Source organism: Myodes glareolus, chromosome 17 (assembly GCF_982192425.1).
Source record: "Myodes glareolus chromosome 17, mMyoGla1.1, whole genome shotgun sequence".
Lineage (NCBI taxonomy): Eukaryota > Metazoa > Chordata > Mammalia > Rodentia > Cricetidae > Myodes > Myodes glareolus.
Genome location: NC_142042.1, coordinates 62,119,187 through 62,140,083, shown reverse-complemented (window position 1 = coordinate 62,140,083; position 20,897 = coordinate 62,119,187). Strand labels below are relative to the sequence as shown.

Sequence of the window (20,897 nt, the reverse complement as noted above, 5' to 3'; positions counted from 1 at the left end):
AATCTGTAATGAGGTCTGGTGCCCTCTTCGGGCCTGCAAGCATGAATGTAAGCAGAATACTGTATACATAATAAATAAATAAATCTTTAAAAAAAAAAAAAGAAGCCTGGGCCTTGTGGATTTCACAACCTCAGGGGAATCCGGCTCCTCAGTAAGTCAAATTCCATCACAGAATTTTCTTTTTTTACAGTTTTTATTTATTCTTTGAAACTTTCATATTCTTTTTCCTTCCCCAGCTCTGCTTCCACCTCCCCACCCACCCGACTGCATGTTCTTTCTCTCTCTCAAATAAGCAGGTAGGGGCTGGAGAGAGAGATGGCTCAGTAAGAGCATTAGCTGCTCTTCCAGAGGACTCAAGTTCAATTCCCAGCAGCCACATGGCAGTTCACAACAATGACACTCTTCTGGTGTCTGAGGGCACCAGGCATACATGTAGTGCACAGACCTACATGCAGGCAAAGCACATGTCCACATAAAAATTTTTAAAAAAATTTAAAAGACAAAAATTTAAAAGCAAAAACCCCAGGGTTTTGGTTGGCTAAATATTCCTAAGAATGGAGCCTACCCTGAAGAGTGTTGGATAATACCTAAAGTCACTCTACAGAAGACTGGGTTCCCCTCTCAGTAGCTATGAATTTCAAATAGCTTCTTGGCTACAGATGGCTTTGTGTCTACTTCCCTCTGTGTTTGGATTTTGTCTTCCATCACAGATATCAAGGCTATTACCACTGGAAGAGACTGCCTCGGACAATCTAATTAGTCTCAGCACATACACAACCCGTGGAAAAACGAGAGGAGAGTTGCTCAGACATACAACCACGTCCTGGTGGGACTGACAGCTGAGCCTGTTTCCTGTTTCTTCAGTGAGTCCTCCTATTAGACAGAGCTGCCAGAGGGAACCGCCAAGGTCAGCTGCTTTGTGTTTCCTTTCTGCGGTCTCCAACACAGATCCCCAGGCAGTGAGAAAAATGCCCAATTACTGCGAGCAAACCCTTGCCCTCTGTGATAAGCGGATGGCTTCTAGGGCACACAGTTACAAGTAAGGCTGCAAGCGGCTAGACTTTCCCCGCTCCCTGTGTGGGAAGGGTACAAAGGACCCAATCAGGTCCTAATCCAAAACTGATCCCTTACCGTGCAATAGGGAGGCAGTTTGTCTGTCCAAGATCTCTGGCGCCCCCTGGAGGATTCTCTCTGCCACCAGGGTAGCACAGGATCCCACCAGCTCAACTGAAACATGACAGGGAGGACAGTATTTCTGCTCAATTGGTCGATGGTCCAGCACCTCTGTTACTGCCTCCTCCAGAGCAGCGTCACTTCTGGGGAGGGCAGTGGTTAACAGAAAACAGGAAGAGAGAGAAATGTAAGAGCACTCCAGCTGCCAGAACCAGTCTCCACCGCAAAGAAATGTGTGGGCGTCTTAGGCAAATGCATGGAGGTCACTTTTTAACTCCCCCTCCCCCCGCCCCGCCTCACTCTTCTCTACTCGCTTTAATGTGGTGTCTGAAATGGCATTTAAACAGCATGTAACAAACTCTGTGAAACGTCTGCTATGAATGTCTATATCGTTATTGCTCTTTAGGTTGCCGTTCCAATTGAGTGTCCACTCTGATACTCAACAGAGAACCTTCTTCTCTTGACAATCAAATACCACTAGGCCACCAGGTTAGGGCTTTACCCATTCATGCCTTCCTTCCCACCCCTGTGCTACACCCTCAGGAGCCCCTAGACTGTTTCGGCTCTTCACCAGGGCTCATTAAACCCTCAAACGTTTCCATTACAAAAAACTTTATTCTGTTAGGAGCTGGAATAATATAATCATCACACAAGCTTTCTGTTACCTAAAGTAAAGTCTACACTCTTAAAAGACCCTAAACGGACTCCATGATCACCTCAGTCGCATAAATTCATGGCTTACCTCTCCCACACATTTAACGTCAGCTGCACAAAACAAGTCCCAGTCCCCCAACTCAGTGTGCAATTTCATGCCTGCCTGGCTTCGCTTCCATTAACTCCTCTCAGTCACCTTCCCACCCCTGCAGGGGACAAACACCAAGTTCCCTTTGTAGACTAGGCTCAAGGGCCAACTCCTCTACAGACCGAGGCCCCCAGTTTCCCTCCAGTGCAAAAGTGCGAAAGTCCATGTCTAGTCCCAGCATCCTCTAGCGTGACAGCTACCACTTCCCCCCAGCATCCACTGCGATGATCTGGTGCTTACTGCCCTCTTCCTGACGGAGAGATTCATGAAATTGGCCACCTTCATCCACTTCAGAAAAAGGTTTCACTAAATAGACTCACTCACGGATGCCCTCAGGGACCTATCACTCCTTGCTATAACCACAGCGTGCTCAAGGGAAAACTATGCATTTTAAGAATAGCAAATTTCATAGTAATGTTGCTTTCTGGCAGGGTTTTCTAGTCCTAAGTTAGAAGTGGAATTATTACAGATGTCCACATTTGTTGAACAGACTGACTGATATTTCTAGAGCCTACTAGAACATAGTATTCCTGTGTTTCAAAACAGCAAAAGGTTCTGACATTAAAGGCAGATTTAAGGTATTTTGAATTAGTTTGAACTCACTAGGTACTTTTACTTCTTTATATCATAAACATCATATAACTAGAGAAATGACACTATTTTAATAGGTTTTTCATATGGATATGACCCACTAATTATAGTTTAATGGGCTTCTGAGGCAGGTGAATTTCTGAGTTTGAGGCCAGACTGGAATACACAATGATTTCCAGGCCAGTCAATGTTGCACAAAGCAAACAAACAAACAAACAAAAACCACAGACAAAAACCACAAAAATTAGCCTCTGAGACTCCAGAAGGCGAACCCCCTTCCTTCTGTGTCAGTTGCCAGAGTCTCAAGTGCAGGATGAGCACATACTTACCTGACTCCGCCCCCACCACTCCACCCACTTACTTGACTCCGCCTCCACCACTCCGCCCACTTACTTGACTCAGTCTCCACCACTCCAGACTCCGCCCTCATTACTCCGCCCACTTACTTGACTCCGCCTCCACCGCCCCGCCCACTTACTTGACTCAGTCTCCACCACTCCGCCCACTTGCTTGACTCCGCCTCCACCACTCCGCCCACTTACTTGACTCTGCCTCCACCACTCCACCCACTTACTTGACTCCGCCCACTTACTTGCCTCAGTCACCCACCACTCTGCCCACTTACTTGGGTAAGACGTGATGGTCAACAAGGATGAGGGTGAGCTGGCCAGCCTGGTGCAGTGCGTGGAGGTCGATCTCATCCCTGAAAACCAGCGCAGACTCTGGAATCTGAACCTTCTGGAGGAAGAAGACATTGTCCCCGCGTAGAGGAAGCTCAGCACGGTTTATGTTTAACACGGGTATAAAGATCTCTCCTGCCCCCGCGGTCTAGTAAGGAATTGAAAAGAAGACATCAGAAGGTTTTGAAAACACAAGGAAGAGTAGCAAGATTGGGCTTTGGGTTTACTCCCTAACACACATATGTAAAAAGCAGTCCAAACCATACATGACCTGGGGTAACTTACCACCACACACTTATCAAATAATTAAATGTTTTAAAAATTTTTTATTTGAGACAGGGTTTCTCTGTGTATCCCTGGCTGTCCTGGAACTCGCTCTGTAGACCAGGCTGGGCTTGAACTCACAGAGATCCGCCTGCCTCTGCCTTCTAGAGCTGGGATTAAAGGTGTGAACTACTGCCGCCCAGCAATTGCCACTTTTGTACCAATTACCAAATCTATAAAAATAAAAGGATGACTTTTTTTTTTTTAAACTGGAGAATCAAACCCAGAGCTTGACATTGGGAGCACACATTCTATGACTGAGCTGTACCCTGCTGTTCTCAGAAGATGGTTTTTGTCCTCCTCCTTAGCAATAGCACGGAAATCAACAAGTTGATTTATGGGAAAGACTGGGTATAGACTTCACGGTACAGGGAAGAGATTATCAGCCCTCCCTTAAGAGTTAACCTGAGGGGCTGGAGAGATGGCTCAGAGGTTAAGAGCACTGGCTGGTCTCCCAAAGGACCCAGATTCCATTCCCAGCACCCACATGGCAGCTGACAACCATCTATACCTCGGGTTCCAGGGGATCCGATGCCCTCTTCTGGATTCTGAGGGAACCTGACATACACATAGTGCATAGACATACATGCAGGCAAAACATCCATACACATAAAATAATAGTTTTTAATTGACCTGAACTTAGAGGGATGTAGCTCAGTTGGAATAGTACTTACCTGGCATGCAAGAGGCCTAGGAATTCCCAACACTGCATATACAGTATGGCCTATGCCTGTAATCCTGGCACACAGGTAGAGGCAGAATTAAAAATTCCATGTTAGCTGGGAGGTGGTGGTGAATGCCTTAAATCCTAGTGCTCGGTTGGCAGAGGCAGTTGGATCTCTGAGTTCAAGGCCAGCCTGGTCTATAAAGCAAGTTCGGGACAGCCAGGCTGCTACAGAAAAACCTTGTCTCAAAAAAAAACAAAACAAATTCAGCTGCTTTGCTAGTTCAAGGTCAATGTGGAATAAATAGAAGCCTGTCTCAAGAAAAAAAAAGAAGCAAGGAAGCTAATCTGGGAAGACAACTACTACATCATTGGGATCCATAAGGAACTCAGTAATAAGCTAAATTTAATTTTATGGTTTTGCAAACCCCTTGGTGTGGTCTGAATGAGAATTACTCATTCACTCATATGTTTGAATGCTTAGTCATTCAGAAAGTGTTACTAGTTGGAGGGATTAGGAGGTGTGGCCTTACAGGAGGAAGTGTGTCATTGGTGGTGGGCTTTGAGGTTTCAGGGCCCAAGGCAGGCCCAGTGGCTCTCTCTCTTCTTGCTGCCTGTGGATATGAACGTAGAACTCAGTTCCTCTCCAGCACCATGTCTGCATGCTGCCTGCCATGATGACAATGGACTAAACCTCTGAAACTGTAAGCCACTCCAATTAAATGTTTTCTTTTATAAGAGTTCCCTGAGTCACAGTGCCTCATCACAGCAATAGAAAGACATTCCTCCAAACAGACTTATACACCCAGATACTAACACAGTACTCAACAAGGGATCTTGATTTATCTTGTGCTGTGCACAGGTGCAGGTGTATGTATACCTGCCTAAGCAAGTATAGAGGCCAGGGGACAATCTCAGGTGTCATTCCTAAGGCACCAGAATTGCCACCAGACAGGGTGACAATTCTCTCACTTGCCTAAAACTCAACAGGTAGGCTAAGTGGTAGCCACTGAGCCCCAGGGATTTGCCTGCCTGGGCTCTAGTGCTGGGAAGAGAAGGGAATGCCACCATGCCTGACCTTTTCCTGTGGGTTCTGGGGCTCCAACTTGGGTCTTCACGCTTGCACAGCAAGACAGCAGGACCTTTGCTGACTGAGCTACCCCAACCTCTCTCTAACTTTATTTTCTTTTTTTATGGATTTATTTTATGCTTGAGTATCTGACCTGGGTACTGTATGCATACCAAATGTGTGCTTGGTGCCTGTGAAGGTCAGAAGAAGGCACTGGATCCCCTGGAACTGGAGTTATAAATGGTTGGGACCACACAGGTGCTGGAGAACTGAGCTCTGCTCCTCCCAGCCATGTCTCCAGTCCTTTTTTTTCTTTTTTAAAGTGAAATAGGCTAGTCCTTATCCTCTTGACTCCCGTTTCCAAGGCCTTACAGATATGTGCCGTCACATCTAGCTGAGGTTTAACTTCAATTTAGCCAACGCTAAAATTTTTATTTTTTATTTTTTTTTTTGAGACAGGGTTTCTCTGTGTAACAGTCCTAGCTGTTCTGTAGCTCACTCTGTAGACCGGGCTAGCCTCGAACTCACAGAGTTCCACCTACCTCTGCCTGCGCATTGGGATTAAAGGTGTGCACCACCACTGCCCGGCACTAACGCTAAATAGTAATAAATGGTAGAGCTGGGTCTTGAACCCAAATCTTTTCACAAAGGGAATATTTCTTGGTACTCACCTTTGTTAGGTAAAAGGCCAGGGCGAGAGCAGACACCATGGAGTCTAAGTCACAGGCTTCATTTCCCAGCACAACATGTAGAGGCCTGGACTCCTGGAGGGGAAAGAGGAATTCATAAAACCATCTCTGTGTTTTCCTGTTACCTCACACTCATGTGGGGCCTCACGGACATCTTCTCACCGACCTTCAGGACACGGTACTGCCATGGGATGCAGTTATATGCATCCAGTTGGCAGAAAGACACTTGTTCCTTTCTGCCAACCTTGTCCCTGCATGTTAATTCTCAGAACACTAAACAATTACCTGATTGCTTATGCTTCTTTGGGCTCTCACTGTACTCAGAGACAGAATGTTCTGGTAATGGACAGTTATGCCATGCTCTCAAGGATATCAGGCCCAGTTTGTCACCCATTGCCCCTATTTTCAAAATAAAGTAGTAACTTTTACATTTCTATGCTAAGGAAATAAGCAAAGAGACTCTGGACATAAAGGTGAAAATAAAATCTAGAGTCAGCAAGAGGTTCAGTGGATAAGGTGTTGGCTTGGTGACCTGAGTTGGGCTCCTGGAATCCACAGGGCGGGAGGAGAAAACCAGCACTGGAAAGCTGTTCCCCAAATGCTACACCACGTGGTCCAGGGAATGGAACTGGCAGGCTGGAGGCAGGCACCATCAGCTGCTGAGCTGCCTCGCCAGCCCCTCATCACTCTGTACGCTGACTACAGAAGTAAAGGCAGAACCCACAGTAAAGGGGCCATGCAGAGGTCAGAGGGCAACCTCAGAGATGTTGGCCCTCTCCTTTCTCCTCTTTTGAGGGAGGGTCTCTTGCTCACTACTGCAGGTCCACACATTTCCAGGGGCTCTCCTGTCCCTGATACCCATCTGGCTTTGCTGTAAGTGCACTAAGATGACAGATTCATGATGTGGCATCGGGCTTTACATGTGTTCTGGGATCTGAACGTCTGCTCTCACACTCTCACAATAAATACTTTATTCATTCAGCCATTGTACTGACGAGTTTTATGTCAATTTGACACAAACTACAGTCATTGAAGAGGAGGGAGCCTCGACTAACTTAGTTGGCTATTGATATAGGAGGGCCCAGCCCATTGTGGGTGGTGCCATCTCTGGGTTGGTAGTCCTAGGTTCTATAAGCAGACTAAGCAAGCCATGAGGAGCTAACCAGTAAGTGACACCACTTCATGGCCTCTGCATCAGCTCCTGACGCCAGGATCCTGCTCTGTTAGAATTCCTGTCCTGATTTCCTTCGGTGAGGAACAGTGATGTGAAAGCAAAAGCCAAGTAAACCCTCTCCTCCCCAAGTTGCTTTGGTCACGGTGCTTCTTTTTTTTTTTTTTTTGGTTTTGTTTTTTGTTTTTGTTTTTGTTTTGTTTTGTTTTTGTTTCTCGAGACAGGGTTTCTCTCTGGCTTTGGAGTCTGTCCTGGCACTAGCTCTTGTAGGCCAGGCTGGCCTCGCCTGCCTCTGCCTCCCGAGTGCTAGGGTTAAAGGCGTGCGCCACCACTGCCTGGCTGATCCTGGTGTTTCATCACAGTAATAGTAATGTTAACTAGACAGCCATCTCCTCAGCCAGGAACTTCTGTGTTTTGTTTTGAGACAGGGTCTCACTATGGTGCCCTAGCTGGACTTGAACTCATCCCCCTTCTCCCAGTGCTGGGATTAAAGGTCTGTGACTCCACGCGTGGCTCAGAACTTTGAAAAGTCCATCTGCTAGCCACTCGGGAGGCAGAGGCAGGCGGATCTCTGTGAGTTTGAGGTCAGCCTGGTCTATAGAGTGAGTTCAAGGACACCCAGAGCTGTTACAGAGAGAAACCCTGTCTCAAGGAAAAAAAACAAAAGACAAGTCCAGGTGCTGATAATGCAGACAGAGAACTGATAACATTAACCTTGTTCCCATTAATCTCCCGAGCTTTCAAAATCTTCAAACACATTTAGACGACAGTATCTACAATAGCAGACAGGCTGGTTTTGTTTTTATTTAAATGTTTGAGGATGTTATGCATTATTCTAATACTTTTACACCAATTAACTGATCATTTAGTCTCTAGAACAGCCAAAGGAGGCGTGCACACACTTCAAGCATTATCAAGCTGGGTGGAATGGCACATACTTGTAATCTCAGCACTTGGGAGGTAGAGGCAGGAAAATCGGGAGTTTGGTCCAGCCTCAGTTAAATATCAAGTTTCAGCCAGTCCAGGTTATTTGAGTCCCTGTCTATAAAGAAAAAGAATTATTATAATCTGATATTGGGTGCTGGGGATTATAGCTAAGGAACTACACACACTGGACCAGCACTCTGCTACTGAGATATCTATCTATCTATCTATCTATCTATCTATCTATCTATCTATCTATCTATCTATCTATCTATATCTTACCGTTGAGATAGGGTTTTCTAAATAATCCAAACAGTTCTCAACATTTTGATCTTTCTACTTCAACCTTCCTAGCCCTGGGGTTACAGGCATGTACCATTGTGCCCAGTTTATGTGTTGCTGGAGATTGAACCCTGGGCTGTGTATTCTAGGTAAGATCTCTATCAACTGAGCCCCACCTTCTGGCTTAAGCTAGCTTATTTTTAAAATGGTAGGGTGGTGGGCTGGGCGTGATGGTACATGCCTTCCACCCCAGTACAGCTTGGTCTACACTGCAAGTTCCAGGTCAGCCAGGGCTCACAGTGAGACCCTGTCTCAGAAAACATATCAGCACCTTCACTCTCTCTATTCTGTGTGCTCGTGGAGCACAGATGGTGACTCCTTTCACTGTGTGGAGTCCAGGCGCCAAATCAGGTCATCAGGCTTGACTGAGATCAAACATGGCCTACCAGGCACTGCAAGCTTCCCTCACTTCGGCCTTGTTGACCGGAGCTGGGGAAGCCTCTGCTGTAGGGGCTGCCCAGCCCAGCAGAGAACTTTGACAGCATCTCTGGCCTCCACCGGGGAGGGGGGTGGGCACTGATAGCAGCGCAGTCATAGCGATCAAAACCTGGCTTGGTCGAGATTTCAGGCTTGTTACTACCTAACTCTGACATTTAAATTAAGTTAGATATTTCTTATCTAATCTGTGTCACGTGACTCGTGGCTTAACTCATCTTCTGCACGTCCTGCTTCCTCGGTGGCTAGCTGGCGGTGGCTGGCTGGCATCTCTCTTGACTCCACCCTTCTTCATCCCAGTATTGTTTGATTGTCCCCCTAACTTTACCCTGCCTTGCTATAGTACAGGCCAATCAGCTTCTTCATTAACCAATGAGAGTAATACATATTCAGTGTCCAGAAGGTTATTCCACGGCACCTCAGGGTTCGTGCGCGCCAGGTGAGCACTGAGCTCTAAGTCCTATCTCCGACCCACAGACAGGCTTCTTTTCGCAATCCGCTCTCTTCCCCATTTATTTGTCCACAAGAGAAACAAAAAGTAGAGGTTGTCAGGCCTTTGGGGCAAGGGGCCCTATAGGATGTTTGCTCTCAGGATCTGCCCATGTGCATTTCTGTAGGACTACATCAAGTGTATGGAACCCTTGGGCCCTTGCAGCCAAGGGCCAAGCCCTGAGTTCAATCTCCAGGTCTCACATGGTAGAAGGAGAACTTGTCCTCTGACCTTACTATGTGTGCCATGATACACATACACAAAATAAATTAATTACTTTTTTGGAAGTATGGACCTCTTGTCAGGTGTGGTTATTTATACCTGTGATTCCAGCACCAAGGACGCTGAGACCAGCCTGGATTACAGAGTTAGAGGCCTGCCTAAACTGCATAGCAAAACCCTGCTTCAGGAAACAAACCATGAGCTGATGTAGTGGTGCACGCCTGTAACCTCACTCTACTCGGAATGGGGGGGGATACGAGGGTACGGGGAGGGGGGGACCAATAGTGGTGCATGCCTGCAACCTCACTCCACTTGGGATGGGGACGGGGGACCAGAAGTCTCGCTTGCATTGTGAGCTTGAGGTCAGCCTGTGCTATGTAAGTCAAAGGAACAATCAAACAGCAACAAAACACATTAGGACTAGAGACGCAGCTCAGTTAACAGAGTGCTTGCCCTCGTGAAAGAAGTCCTTGTCCAATAACCCAACACTGTGAGCCGGGGTGGCAGCATCTGCCTGTCGTCCCAGGTAAGAGATGTGGAAGAGGGTGAGAAGTTCAGCTACAAAGCAAATTCAAGGTCAACTGAGGCTCCGGGAGACTCTGTCAAAGGAAAAATAAAAGAGCTGGGAGTAGTGGTGGTGAGTCTGAGGCCAACCTGGTCTACACAGTGACCTGTAGCCTGGCCTACAGGGAGACCCTGTTTTGAAGGAGTGTGAGATGACAACCGTGTGAATGACAGATGTGCCGACCAGCCTCACTGGGCGGCCGCGTGCCGTGTTTGTGTGCAGTGTGGGCCCAGTCATATCAAAAGCACCATGGAAGGGCTAGGCTTTCACAACTTTTTCTTTTTTAAATCATTTTTGGAGATTTATATTTATTTTTTGTGTTTGGGTATTTTGCTTGCATGTTTGTCTGTGTAACACATGTATGCACTGCCCACAGAGACCAAACAGTATCTCTCTGAACTGCAGCTACAGACCATTGGTAGCCACCAAATGAGTGCTGGTAACCCAACCAGGGTCCTCTGGAAGAACAGCTGGAATTATCCTCCACTGACCCATAGCTCTGGCCCCAACTTTCTTTCTTTTTTAAAGTTTTGTTTTGAGTCATCCAGCCTCAGCCTCCCTAATGCTGGGATTCTATACATAGACCACCATGACACGGCACACACTAGACTCTTTTTCCAAAGCAGTAAGATAACTCTACACCCAAGACCCCAGCCATATGACATAATATCTCCTTTGACTTCTGAGACAAGAAAAGGCCCCTCTGTCTGTAGATACCGAGAATCACCTTGACGGCTGTGGACCAAAGAGACAGGAAAACTCTAGCGATGAGTGGCTCAGAGATGTCTGACTCACGGGAGAAGGGAGGGGTTGTAATCATGAAAGGCCATGCGCCCCACCTAGAGGAAAGGGTAAGAGGTCAGGGGAAAGGCTGAGTAAGGAGCTCTAGGAACTGGAACAAGGCAGCTGAACCACAGCCAGTCAGGTGCCCAGCACGGAAGGAAGGTAAATAAAAGCAGAAGGAAAGGACCAGAGCCACAGTGTGAGGAAGGAGAACTGGTTGCCGTCGCAATATGAACATCGAGCTCCGGGGCTCAGTCAAAGCCAGAAGCAGGCAGCAGGAATGCTCCGCCAGGCAGATCCCGACGTGGGTTACAAAAGATGTGCAGCCTTCGCTCCTTTTCCCGTCCCTCCCACCCCTCGTGACCCAGGGCTGCCTGGACTATGCGCCCACCAAGCCACGATGTGTGTGTGCCCTGCGAGGCCCTCTTGACTCTATTCAGTCTCGGGATGCAGCAGAACACCTCTTGGATAATCACGGACTACTTCGGTTCAAACCTGCTTCTTACTCGATATGGGATCCTGGCTCCTATGTAAAAATGAGGGCAGGGCTGACAAGAGGGCCAGTGGGCAAAGGCTGCCAATCACGCCAACCGGAGTTCAATTCCTAGAGACAACGTGGTGGAAAGAGTCTGGAGTTTTTTGTTTTGTTTTGTTTTGTTTTCGTTTTTTTGAGACAGGGTTTCTCTGTAGCTTTGGAGCCTGTCCTGAAACTAGCTCTTGTAGATCAAACTCACAGAGATCCACCAGTCTCCCGAGTGCTGGGATTAAAGGCATTCGCCACCACTGCCCAGCTATGAGTTTGGAGTCTTGCAAGCTGCTCTCTGACCTTTACAGATATGCTGTGGCATGCTACATACCCCTACAAAATATATAACCAAATGTTTATTTTTTTTATTTTACGGGCTAGAGAAATGGTTTATGAGTGTTTTTGAAGAGAACCCAAGTTTGGCTCTCAGTCATTACATTGGGTGGTTCAAAATGGTTAGTAATTCCAGCTCCAAGGGACCCTATGCCCTCTTCTGGTTTCTGAGGGCATCTCTATTTACATATACATCCCTACACATACATATACACATATACATATAATTAAAAATAGGGTTTGTTTTTTTTTTTCCCAAGACAGGATTTCTCTGTTTAGCTCTGGCTGTCCCGGAACTCGATCTGTAGACCAGGCTGGTTTGAAGTCAGGGATCCACTGCCTCTGCCTCCAAGTGCTGGGCCCAAAGGCATGTGCTATCACTACCTGGCTTCAGCTAATTTTTTTTAACGAGGATAAACTGGGCATGTTGGCGTTCACCTTTAACCCCAGTTCTTTGGACTGAGGCAGGACTGCAGGACTCAGGCCAACCTGAGCTACACGATGAGTCCACGTCAGTTTGGACTACGAGTGAGACTGCAGAGCAGCAGAAGGGGTCACGCTGCGCCTTGATTCCTGCCACTTATGGATTAAGTGAGATATCCCCTAAGAGCCTCCTCTGTAAGCGAAGCGCCCCTTCTTCCTCTGCTCCTCCCTGCTCAAGCTGGCGCACCTTTTAAAAAGCCCCCTCCCCTGTGAAGCCCTCCTTAGTGATGCTCCCCAGCTTCCTGCAGCTGCAGTGCTCTGCAAAGATGAAACCTGAAGGGGCTCGATACCGTCTCATGAATGTGTAGCCTTAATTCATAACAGCTTAGGTCCCAACTGGGAGACCCCTGAGCGTGAAGAGGGCGCTCGTCATGATTAGGATCCAGAGAATGAAGACTCCTGGGTGCACGGCTGCCCCCAACTCAGAAGGCTCTGTCCTCTTCAATTAGGAAAACCATGAAACTTTCACCTCCAACCCACCCCTCTGTCAGCTGAATACACGGGCCAAACAGTGTCTGTTTCCTAACCGGAGGAAGAGTTCAGGAGAACACAGCTAAACTTAGCAGCATGAGAAACCTGAGCTGCCAGTGGAAGAAACAGAATCTGAGAGCCACAGGAAACACACTTTTTTTTTTTTTTTTTTTTAAGACAGACCTAGCTATGTTGACCTGGCTGGCCTTGAACTCACAGAGGCCTGCTTGCCTGTCTGGGATCAAAGGCATGTGCCACCAAACCTACCCACTTCCCTGCATCCCCGGCTGACCTAGCATTCACTATGTAGGCCGCGCTGGTAACTGAACTTCTAGTGATTCTGTGATTCTGCTGCTTCTGCCTCCCAAGTGCTGGGACTGCAGCGTGTGCCACCATGTCCAGTTTGTTGTCTTGACATGGTCTCTGTGTAGCTCTGACTGTCCTAGAATTCGATATGCTGCAGACCAGGCTGGTCTTGAATTCACAGAGATCCTCTAGCTGGTCCTAAAAGTGTGAGTCACCACATTCAGTCAAAAAACTTTCTGAAAAAAAGAAAGGGGTAGATTATGTCTCGTTGGGTAAAGGTGTATGCTGTCCAGCCTGGCAACTTGAGTTCAATCACTAGGACCCATATGGTGGGGACATTAACCCCTGAAAACTGTCCTCTGACCGCCAAGTGTGCACTATGGTATGTGAGTGTGTGTACACTCAATAAATTAGTGTAAGGCTAGAGAGATGTTCAGTGGTTAAGAGCACTTGCTCTTACAGAGGACCCAAGTTCGGTGCCCAGCACCTACATAGTGACTCACAACCATCCCTAACATCCCTTCCAGGAGACCTGGCACCCTCTTTGACCTCTGAGAGATTAGTCATCCACAGAAAATAAAATAAATGAATCTAAAAACATTTTTTTTCCTTAAGAAAAGGAAGAAGAGGAGGAGTAAGAAGAAAAGACCCATTAGTTAAAACAACACATCCTGATGGACTTGTTTGTTTTCTGGCCTGGATTGCAGGCAGGAGAAGGGTTTAGAGCTAAAACCCTCTTCCCTGAAGGGTGGTGGTGGTATATGCCTTTAATCCCAGCACTCAGGGAGGCAGAGGCAGGTCCACCTCTGTGGATTCCAGGCCAGCCTGGTCTACAGAGCTAGTTCTAGGACAGCTAAGATAATACAAAGAAACCTCATTTCAAAGACAAACCAACGATGGAAGGAAGGAAGAAGGAAGGAAAGAAGGAAGGAAGGAAGGAAGGAAAGAAGGAAGGAAGGAAGGAGAAATAAGAAAGAAAGAAAGAAAAAAAGGAAGAAAGAAAGAAAGACTACTTCACCCCTGAAGCTAGATATGGTCTGACAGCTAGCTACTCTATACAATATTAACAAAGGCAGGCCAGACAACACCCTCGCCCCCCACCCTCCTTACCCCAAGAAAATGAGAGGACTCTGATAAAGGACAAGCAGCCACTCCTGACTGCAGCCTCAGGCCTGGGAAGTGTACCTTTGTTCCTAGCTCTACCTGAGATGGAGCCCCACCCAAAGAAAGAATTCTTCCCACTGGAAGGGCAAGATGAGTCTGTCCTAGGAATAGGAGCCCCGTCAAAACTAAACAGGGGCTGGAGAGATGGCTCAGGAGTTAAGAGCACTGACTGCTCTTCCAGAGGTCCTGAGTTCAATTCCCAGCAACCACATGGTGGCTCACAACCGTCTGTAACGAGGTCTTGTGCCCTCTTCTGGCAGGCAGACATGGAAGGAATGTGTATACATAATAAATAAATAAATCTTAAAAAAAAAAAACTAAACAAAAACAAAAACAGGCCTTTCTCCCACTTCCCATTTCCTGTTTTTGTCACTTGTTTTGTTTGTTTTTGTTTTTCAAGACAAGGTCTCACTGTGTAGCTTTTCCTGTCCTACAACTCTCCAGGCAGACCGGGCTGGCCTCAGACTCCCAGAGATCCGCCTGTCTGTGCCTCCCAAGGGCTGGGATTAACAGTGTATGACACTACATCAGACTTCTTTATAATTTTTTTTTTTAACACAGCGCAGACTGGCCTGGAGCTTGCTCCGTAATTCAGGCTAGCCCTTAACGTGGTAACTTTTCACCTGAATCTTAGCTACCATGCCCAGCTATGCAGATTTCTTTAAAGTGGACCATGCTACTGTCATTGTGGCAGAGGCTGCAGAAAAGTTTTCTGGTGTCACATACTAAAAATATGGTATTGCAGGAGAACTGGCGCATTATCAGCTGTCTCTGGCCTGTGCACAAGCCAAGTATTCACAACGCCCACAGAAGTCAATGCTGTGTCTGTCTGAATCTGGTCTCTCTTTACACAGGCAGATGTGAGGGTGACCTGGCTGAGACATCCATCATCCCACTGGTCACCAGGACTACTGCTGATCCACGCTGCTAGGCCAGTGTCCACCTTCCTCCTTCTCGTCCCACATACAGCCCTCCTGAAGATGCACTGGCCCTCGGAGAGAACAGCCCTCTCTATCAGACTGCTCTTTGGCAAGGGTGTGCACGTAGCTGCATTCCTATGCTTGACCCTCCAAACAAGCTCTTGTTTGTCTGACACAAAGTCTCTCTGTGCCGCCCTTAACATCCTGGAACTTGCTACACAGACCAGGCTGGGATTAGGATCTCTTTATACAAGAAACATTAACAGGAGACTAGAGATAGCTCAGCAGTCCCTAGCACCTACATGGAGTGGTTCACAACAGCTTGTAATTCCAGCTCCAGGGGATTTAATAATACCCTCTTCTGATTCCAAGGGCACATGTGGCAGATAATCATAGATACAGACACACACACACACACACACACACACACACACACACACACACACATAAATTCCTTTTAAAGAAGGAAACATTAACAGATTCTGGGGGAACTGGGTAAACAGGAATGAAAAAAAAAGGCCTTTATCTTTTTCACTTCATATTTGTTTTATGTGTCGATGTTTTCCTTATGTAATATTTCTATAATTAAACAGAATCAAAATTACTGGTATCCCTCAGCATACACTGTCACAATTTTATAAGCTAATATTCTTAGGGTCTCACATTCAGCTCACTCCCACCTTAGTGAGGCGGTGTGCCGAGAGGATTCTAAGGCTCAGTCACCTTCAGGAGGAAGCACACAGGTTTACAAAGGAGCTAGACTCGGCCCCTTGGAGGAAGACTACAGAAAAGGACTGGGATAGTGTGGTACTGGAAAAGTCAGATCTACTGCCAAATTTCATAATAGTGTAGATGAGCTGTTATCTGCGGCGGGTGTGGGGGGAGTAAGGAGAGTTGTGGTGGTCTGAAAGAAAATGGCCCCCAGAGGGAGTGGCACTATTAGGAGGTGTGGCTTTGTTGGAGGAAGTGTGTCACTGTGGGGTGGACTTTGAGTTCTCTTATGCTCAAGCTACTCCCAGTGTCACAGACCACTTCCTGTTGCCTACAAGATGTAGGACTCTGAGCTACTTCTTCAACACCACGTCTGCCTGCACGCTGCCATGGCCTACCATACTGAACCTCTGACCTGTGAGTCACCACAATAGAATGTTTTCATTTTCAAGAGTTGCCATGATCGTGGTGTCTCTTCACAGCACTAGAAACCCTAACCAAAACAAGGGTAAATGCTGGAAAGAAGATTCGTGCTTTGGGTCCAAGGGCTTTTCACTAATTGGTGGGAGAGAGAACATGATGCTGTAAAATCTTCACAGACAGCACTTAGCATGATGTCATAAACACTCTGCATTAGTGTTTGGGGACACTGCAGTTAACAGTGCTTGTTGCTCTCCAGAGTGCAGAAATTTTGTTCCCAAGACCCAAGTCAGGTGGCTCACAACTGCGTAGCTCCAGCTCCAGGGGATCCAACACTCTCTTCTGGCTTCCTTGGATGCATGCATGCATGTGCACAGACATACACTGTGATACATGTACACGCATGCGCACACTCACACATACACAAATAAATAAACATTGAGGAACTGAAAGGATGGCTCATTAGTTAAAAGGACTTACTGCTTTTGCAAAGGACCAAGTTCCATTTCTAGCACCCACATTGGCTTGTTCACAACCTCCTGTAATTTCAGCTCTAGGGGGAATCTGAGAACTCTAATCTCCAAAGGCACCTACACTTACACGCACACACACAAGTAATTAAAAAGAAAACTTGCTAGGCAGTGGCGACACGTGCCTTTAATCACAGCACTCAGGGAGGCAGAGGCAGGTGAATCTCTGTGAGCTCGAGGCCAGCCTGATCTACAGAGTGACTTCCAGGACAAGCAGAGCTACACAGAGAAACCCTGTCTTGAAAAAACCAAAAATAAATACATAAATAAATAAAGTAAGTAAATGTTTTCCAAACTCTTCAAAAGTAAGTCTTTAAACAAACAAACAAAAAAACAAAAAACAAACAAACAAAAAAAACCTTTCAGGGCTGGAGAGATGGCTCAGTAGTAAAGAGAACCTGCTGTTCTTTCAAAGGTCCTGAGTTCAATTCCCAGCAACCACATGGTGGCTCACAACCATGTGGGTTCTGATGCTCTCTTGCACTTGGAAGGCTGAGACAAAAAGACCAAAAGTCCCAGAGTAGTCTCAGCTGTCGAGCAAGATTCTGTCTCAAGAAACAAGAGCCAGCAATGTATGGAAACAGATGAGAATGAAGTCTGTGTGTGTGTGTTTGTGTGTGTATGTGTGTGTACACGCGCGCATGCGTGCACGCATGCACGTGTGCAGATGCTATGATGAAAACCCCATTGTTTTGTGGAAAGAAAGGAAAGACAGATGAACAAATGAAATGAAAGAAAGAGAGAAAGAGAAAGAAAGAAGGAAAGAAGAGCAGGAGGGGATAAGGTGGCTCAGCAGAAGTCACCAAGCACAACCACCTGAGTCTGATCCCGGGACCCACATGCCAGAAGGAGAAGACTACCCAAAGTTTCCTCTGACCGCCACATGTGTCCACTGCATGGCTGAGGCCCCCGACACACCAATAAATAAATAAATAAAACTTAATTTAACAGTTTTTAAAGGGTTAAAGAAATGGCTGACTGCTAAAGAACTCATACCAATCTTACAAAGGGCTTAGCACCCACATCAGGTGCCACCACAGTCTCCAGTCCCAAGGAACCAGTGTCCTCTTCTGGAATCCACGGGCACTGCACTCAAATGCGCGAGCCTGTCATTTAAAGGTGGTGCACGTCTTTAATCCCTGAGGCAGAGGCAAGTGGATCTCTGAGTTTGAGACTGGTCTGGTCTACATAGTATCAAGCTACATAGTGAGATCTTATGTCATATAAATTAAATTAAGCAAATAAAAAGATAGCCAAGCTGGGCATCACAGTAGACTCCTATAATTCCAACACTTGGGAAGTAGAAGCAGGGGGACCAAAAGTTCAAAGTCAACCTTGGCTACATTGGGACTGCAAGGCTAGCCTTGGCTACATAAGAACATCTTAAAAACAAACACATTAAAACAAAATGCAGAGCTCAGGCCAAGCGTGATGGCACACATCTCTTAACTAGCACTAGGAGGATCTCTCTCTCTCTCTCTCACACACACACCAATAACTAACCAATGAGAACTGGTTCCAAATTTATGAATTAAAACAACTTTCCCCAGATGCCATGGGGCTTTTGTTTATTTGTTTGTTTCTTCTAGGGGTTTATGAGGAGGGTTGAGTCTCATAGAACCCAGTTTCCTCAGACCTCACTGTGTAACCCAGGCTACACGTAAGCTAACAATTCTTTTGCCTCAATCTACCAAGGGCTGAGATTACAGGCATTCAGCCTGGTCAGATGTTTTCAAAAGGAAAATTTTAGTATAGCTAGCATCAAATTGAAACTTACCCCAAATTCAAATTGAGAATATTCATTTATCCCAAAGTCTACAGCAAATTAGGTGACTTTCAGGATTTGTTAAAGGCCAGAAAATATTGCTCAGAGAAATTTTAAATTTTGTTCTCTATTTTTGTGGTTGTTGCTTTTTGAGGTTTTTTTTTTCCCCCAAAGCTGGTCAGAAGTGGTGAACCGTCAGTCTCCTCCTCCCAAGTGCTGGAACTAGAGGCATGTGGCTACCACACCCAGCTAAGTTATTTTAAAGGACGCCGGCCATCTGTCTAGGTTTCTACAGGGGCAGAGAAACGCACAGTAGGCGGCCAGGTGACTTGGAGCCTCTAATGGGAATAGCGATCCAAAGCTGCCGTGGCCTGTCAGCGCGGCTGGGTGAGTCCAGCTGGCGCAGGAAGCACCAAAAATAAGCTACAAAGCATTCTGGAGCCGTGCTTATGGTTTGGATTCCAAACACACTTTGTGTTTATCCCTCACCAAGGAGGGGTATTTTTACGTATTTGTGTGTAAAGCGAGACTAAAGGAGAACACTGGAGGCAAAGGAATGTAAGTTGTGGGCCTGAAGCTTAAAAAACGGAGATTTAAAGTAAAACACTAGGAACGCCTCTGTCTTGCAAAAGAAGGCAAACCGCCATTCAGAGGCAATAAAGCCGCGCACCCAGGTACCCTCCACACTTCCGAGCTTCACCTGGGGGCCGGTGGGCAGCAGCTCGGCTCGCCCGAGGGAAACTGAGAGGGGCGGGGAGAGAGGACAGACACACCTCGCCGGGAGAGGCTGGCGGCCACCTCACTCGTCCAACTGAGGGACCCGACCCAGGAGACCGAAGGGAGACTCACTTCTCCGGCTCTCCCGCCCATGGGCGACGGGTTTGGTCCCCAGCTCCCCCGCGTCCACCTCTGTGATCCCGCCACAGATTCACGATCGGTGGATCGTCCGGGCTCCCCAGATCCCACACATTCGTCCTTCCCGGACCCCACGCTGCATTCCTTTCGGTCACAGATCGGAACCCGTTACCTGCAGAGCGGCTCGACAATCCTGCAGGTAGTCCTCCATGGTGAAGCCCGAGGTGTGCCGTCCCCCCTCGGCTTGGAGAGGTAACCCGGCCAAATGCACCCCGCCCCAGACTCAGGGTCTAGAGCCGAGAGTCAGGGGGCGGGACTCGAACCCGCCATACAAGGGTTCGGCCTCCGAACCCCAGGAGGAAGTGCGTAATCCGGTACTCCGGCGTTACCCCGCCTCCAGAGGCGGAGGCTGAGTTCTGAGCCCAGAGACTCATGGGAGGTCAAGGAGGAGCATGTCGCAGTTCCTCCTGGGAAATGTAGTCCGGAAGCTCCTAAGTGTTCCCCCAAGCGAGCAGTTTTCGGAGTGCTATGACATACAAGTTGTGTATGTGTCACAATAACTCGCCTTTATGGCATCTGAACTTGCTCTTCCAGATAGGACTAAGTATAGTATCTTTCCATATATTACATCGAGCCATCGAGCATCTGTTTGAGATTAATGTAAATTAATCTCTCAAAAAAAATTTTTTTAAATATAAAGTCTTGCTATGTAGCCCAAGTTAGTCTTTCTTCCCAGCTTCCTGATGCTGAATTCACAAACCTGGTTTGGGCGGGACTTTAAATTACAACATATCTCTATATCTTATTAAAAGAGTTTCCCATATTAGGTGTTTTATTTTAATTCTTCCCTTTACCAAACTGATCTATTGTGATCAGTGGTGTGTTTGTTCATGCTAGCAAAACATTAGCATAATTTTTGAACTGTCGTCTTAAAATCTTCAGTCGCGCCAACTCTTCCTAACGTCCTAACTCTGCAGCCTCTTTTTCTTTACAGTCTGGACAAATATCTCAAGCCATTCTTGGACTGATGCAACCGTGACTTTGCTTCCTGGGTCCCTGTTGCAACTGTTCTCTTTTTCAGAGTTGCTTGAAGTCTCATTCCGGCAGCCACGTCAGTAGAGGAGCCTTCAGAATGTAAGGCTAGGTTCCAACATCCTCCTTAACTGCCACTTTTGTGCCCCAGCGCAGATTGAGGGGGGGGGACGACGGTGTCCCTTTGTCATAACTTGTTCCCTCATTTTAAAATCTATCTTCAGATTTTCCTGCTCCTCAGGGAGGTGAGAGGAGACGAGGGTGCGTCTTCTTCACGCTAGATGTATTAACCAGGTACACAGCTCAATCAGTTTCATTTCTAGTCTTTTAGGAAACATACAGGGAGGCAGGAAAGACTTGGAAAGGAGCCCTCTGGGGGGCTCCCGCAAAACAGAAGCGGGGGGTTTTTCTTTCACACTAAAGGAGTAAATGGGCAAACGCGATGCTCTTTTGCCTT

General features: G+C 47.0%; 1 protein-coding gene and 1 long non-coding RNA gene across 4 annotated transcripts in view; one reads left to right on the top strand and one right to left on the bottom strand.

Annotated features, from left to right (window-relative positions):
- Positions 1–19,720, bottom strand: part of Prune1 (prune exopolyphosphatase 1) — a 31,749-nt gene extending 12,029 nt beyond the window's left edge. Inside the window, exons 1-5 of one of the 2 annotated variants that reach the window (XM_048427836.3) lie at positions 19,581–19,711; positions 8,102–8,205; positions 5,975–6,067; positions 3,192–3,394; positions 1,132–1,316 (exon numbers count right to left, since the gene is read on the bottom strand). In XM_048427836.3, the coding sequence (XP_048283793.1) occupies positions 1,132–1,316; positions 3,192–3,394; positions 5,975–6,013 (427 nt within the window). In that variant the 5' untranslated portion in view covers positions 6,014–6,067; positions 8,102–8,205; positions 19,581–19,711. Of the gene's footprint in view, positions 1–1,131; positions 1,317–3,191; positions 3,395–5,974; positions 6,068–8,101; positions 8,206–19,580 lie in introns of both variants that reach the window. The other variant, XM_048427835.3, reaches the window with a different exon arrangement.
- On the top strand, positions 19,118–20,734 carry LOC148119463 (uncharacterized). 2 transcript variants are annotated; one of them, XR_015735379.1, is made up of 3 exons: positions 19,118–19,660; positions 20,403–20,542; positions 20,665–20,734. It is a non-coding gene; the product is annotated as an uncharacterized LOC148119463 (long non-coding RNA). The 2 variants fall into 2 exon arrangements; XR_015735380.1 differs by having other exon boundaries at positions 20,403–20,734.
- Positions 20,735–20,897: the final 163 nt, after the last annotated feature.